This window comes from Poecilia reticulata, linkage group LG2, assembly GCF_000633615.1.
Source record: "Poecilia reticulata strain Guanapo linkage group LG2, Guppy_female_1.0+MT, whole genome shotgun sequence".
NCBI lineage: Eukaryota > Metazoa > Chordata > Actinopteri > Cyprinodontiformes > Poeciliidae > Poecilia > Poecilia reticulata.
This window is the reverse complement of record NC_024332.1, coordinates 23076330-23077302: the sequence shown is the minus strand read 5'-3', so window position 1 is coordinate 23077302 and position 973 is coordinate 23076330. Positions and strand designations below refer to the sequence as shown.

Sequence of the window (973 nt, the reverse complement as noted above, 5' to 3'; positions counted from 1 at the left end):
CCACTGTCAGATTTTTTTCACTTGTAACATGGGAAAAATGTATTGTTGCAAGAAGGCCTGTCGCAGTCAGCAATAAATCAATTAATCACATGATAAATTCAAGCTAGCACAATAGTCTCCATTTGTATGATTTATAATTTTGTCTTTTTTCTGTTTTTCTACCAAAACCTTATGAAAAAAGTCTTCAGTTTGGTGCTTTGGCATAAACTAGTCATTGTTTGAAGGACAAATTTACTTAGAGAGACTTAATGATGGATTTTATTTGTTGCTTACTTTTTTAAATTTTGGATATTTAAAACGTCTTTCTGTTYCAGTATTAAATGCTCATTATAATTTAAAGTTTATTGATCTTTGAGAATGTGCTCTTGCATTATTATGCCATTAYCATTATGTTCCCTGAATATTGTTTCTTTATCATTTATTTCAATAACGTCTGTGCTTATTATGTTGCTTTTGTCTTATTTCAAGACATTTGTTTTAAAAATTAGACCAAAAATACTTGTTGATTTTCTGTCCCAGCTTGATGTCAAATTGTTCTGATAAATCCACTGGTCAAGTCTGATTTCACAGGTCAAGTGATACTGATTTGATTTGCAAGTGAAGCAGCAGAATGTTTGTAGTATGAAGTGTGTGCGCGTGCGTGCGTGCGTGCCTGTCAAGCTTTTTTCATGTCGTCACTCAGCATAGTTCTGTTGGAGGAGCAGCACACCTGATCCAGCTCTGCCCCACTCTTCTTCCTCAGTGCTCCACCGCCGGTTTCAAGGACCAGTGTGGGCTCCCCACTGTGGCCAAACTGAAGCAGTGCATCCAGAGCCTGGSTACGAGGCTCCAGAGCCCCGAGGGGGCYATGGGGGCCGCCATGGTGCTGAGGGAGGGCTACCCCTGTCTGGAGCCTCAGGTCAGCCTGTCTGAGGCGACTCGGAAGCTTCTCTCTGCCTACGACACGGTCAGTACGTCAGAACGCATCCAGAAC

The 973-nt window shown here is 41.2% G+C and overlaps 1 protein-coding gene across 1 annotated transcript in view; it reads left to right on the top strand.

Moving 5' to 3' along the window:
- plcl1 (phospholipase C like 1) overlaps nt 1-973 on the top strand; it is a 131219-nt gene that overhangs the window by 124997 nt on the left and 5249 nt on the right. Inside the window, exon 10 of the mRNA XM_008396774.2 lies at nt 743-946. Within this exon, the coding sequence (XP_008394996.2) occupies nt 743-946 (204 nt within the window). The remainder of the gene's footprint in view (nt 1-742; nt 947-973) is intronic.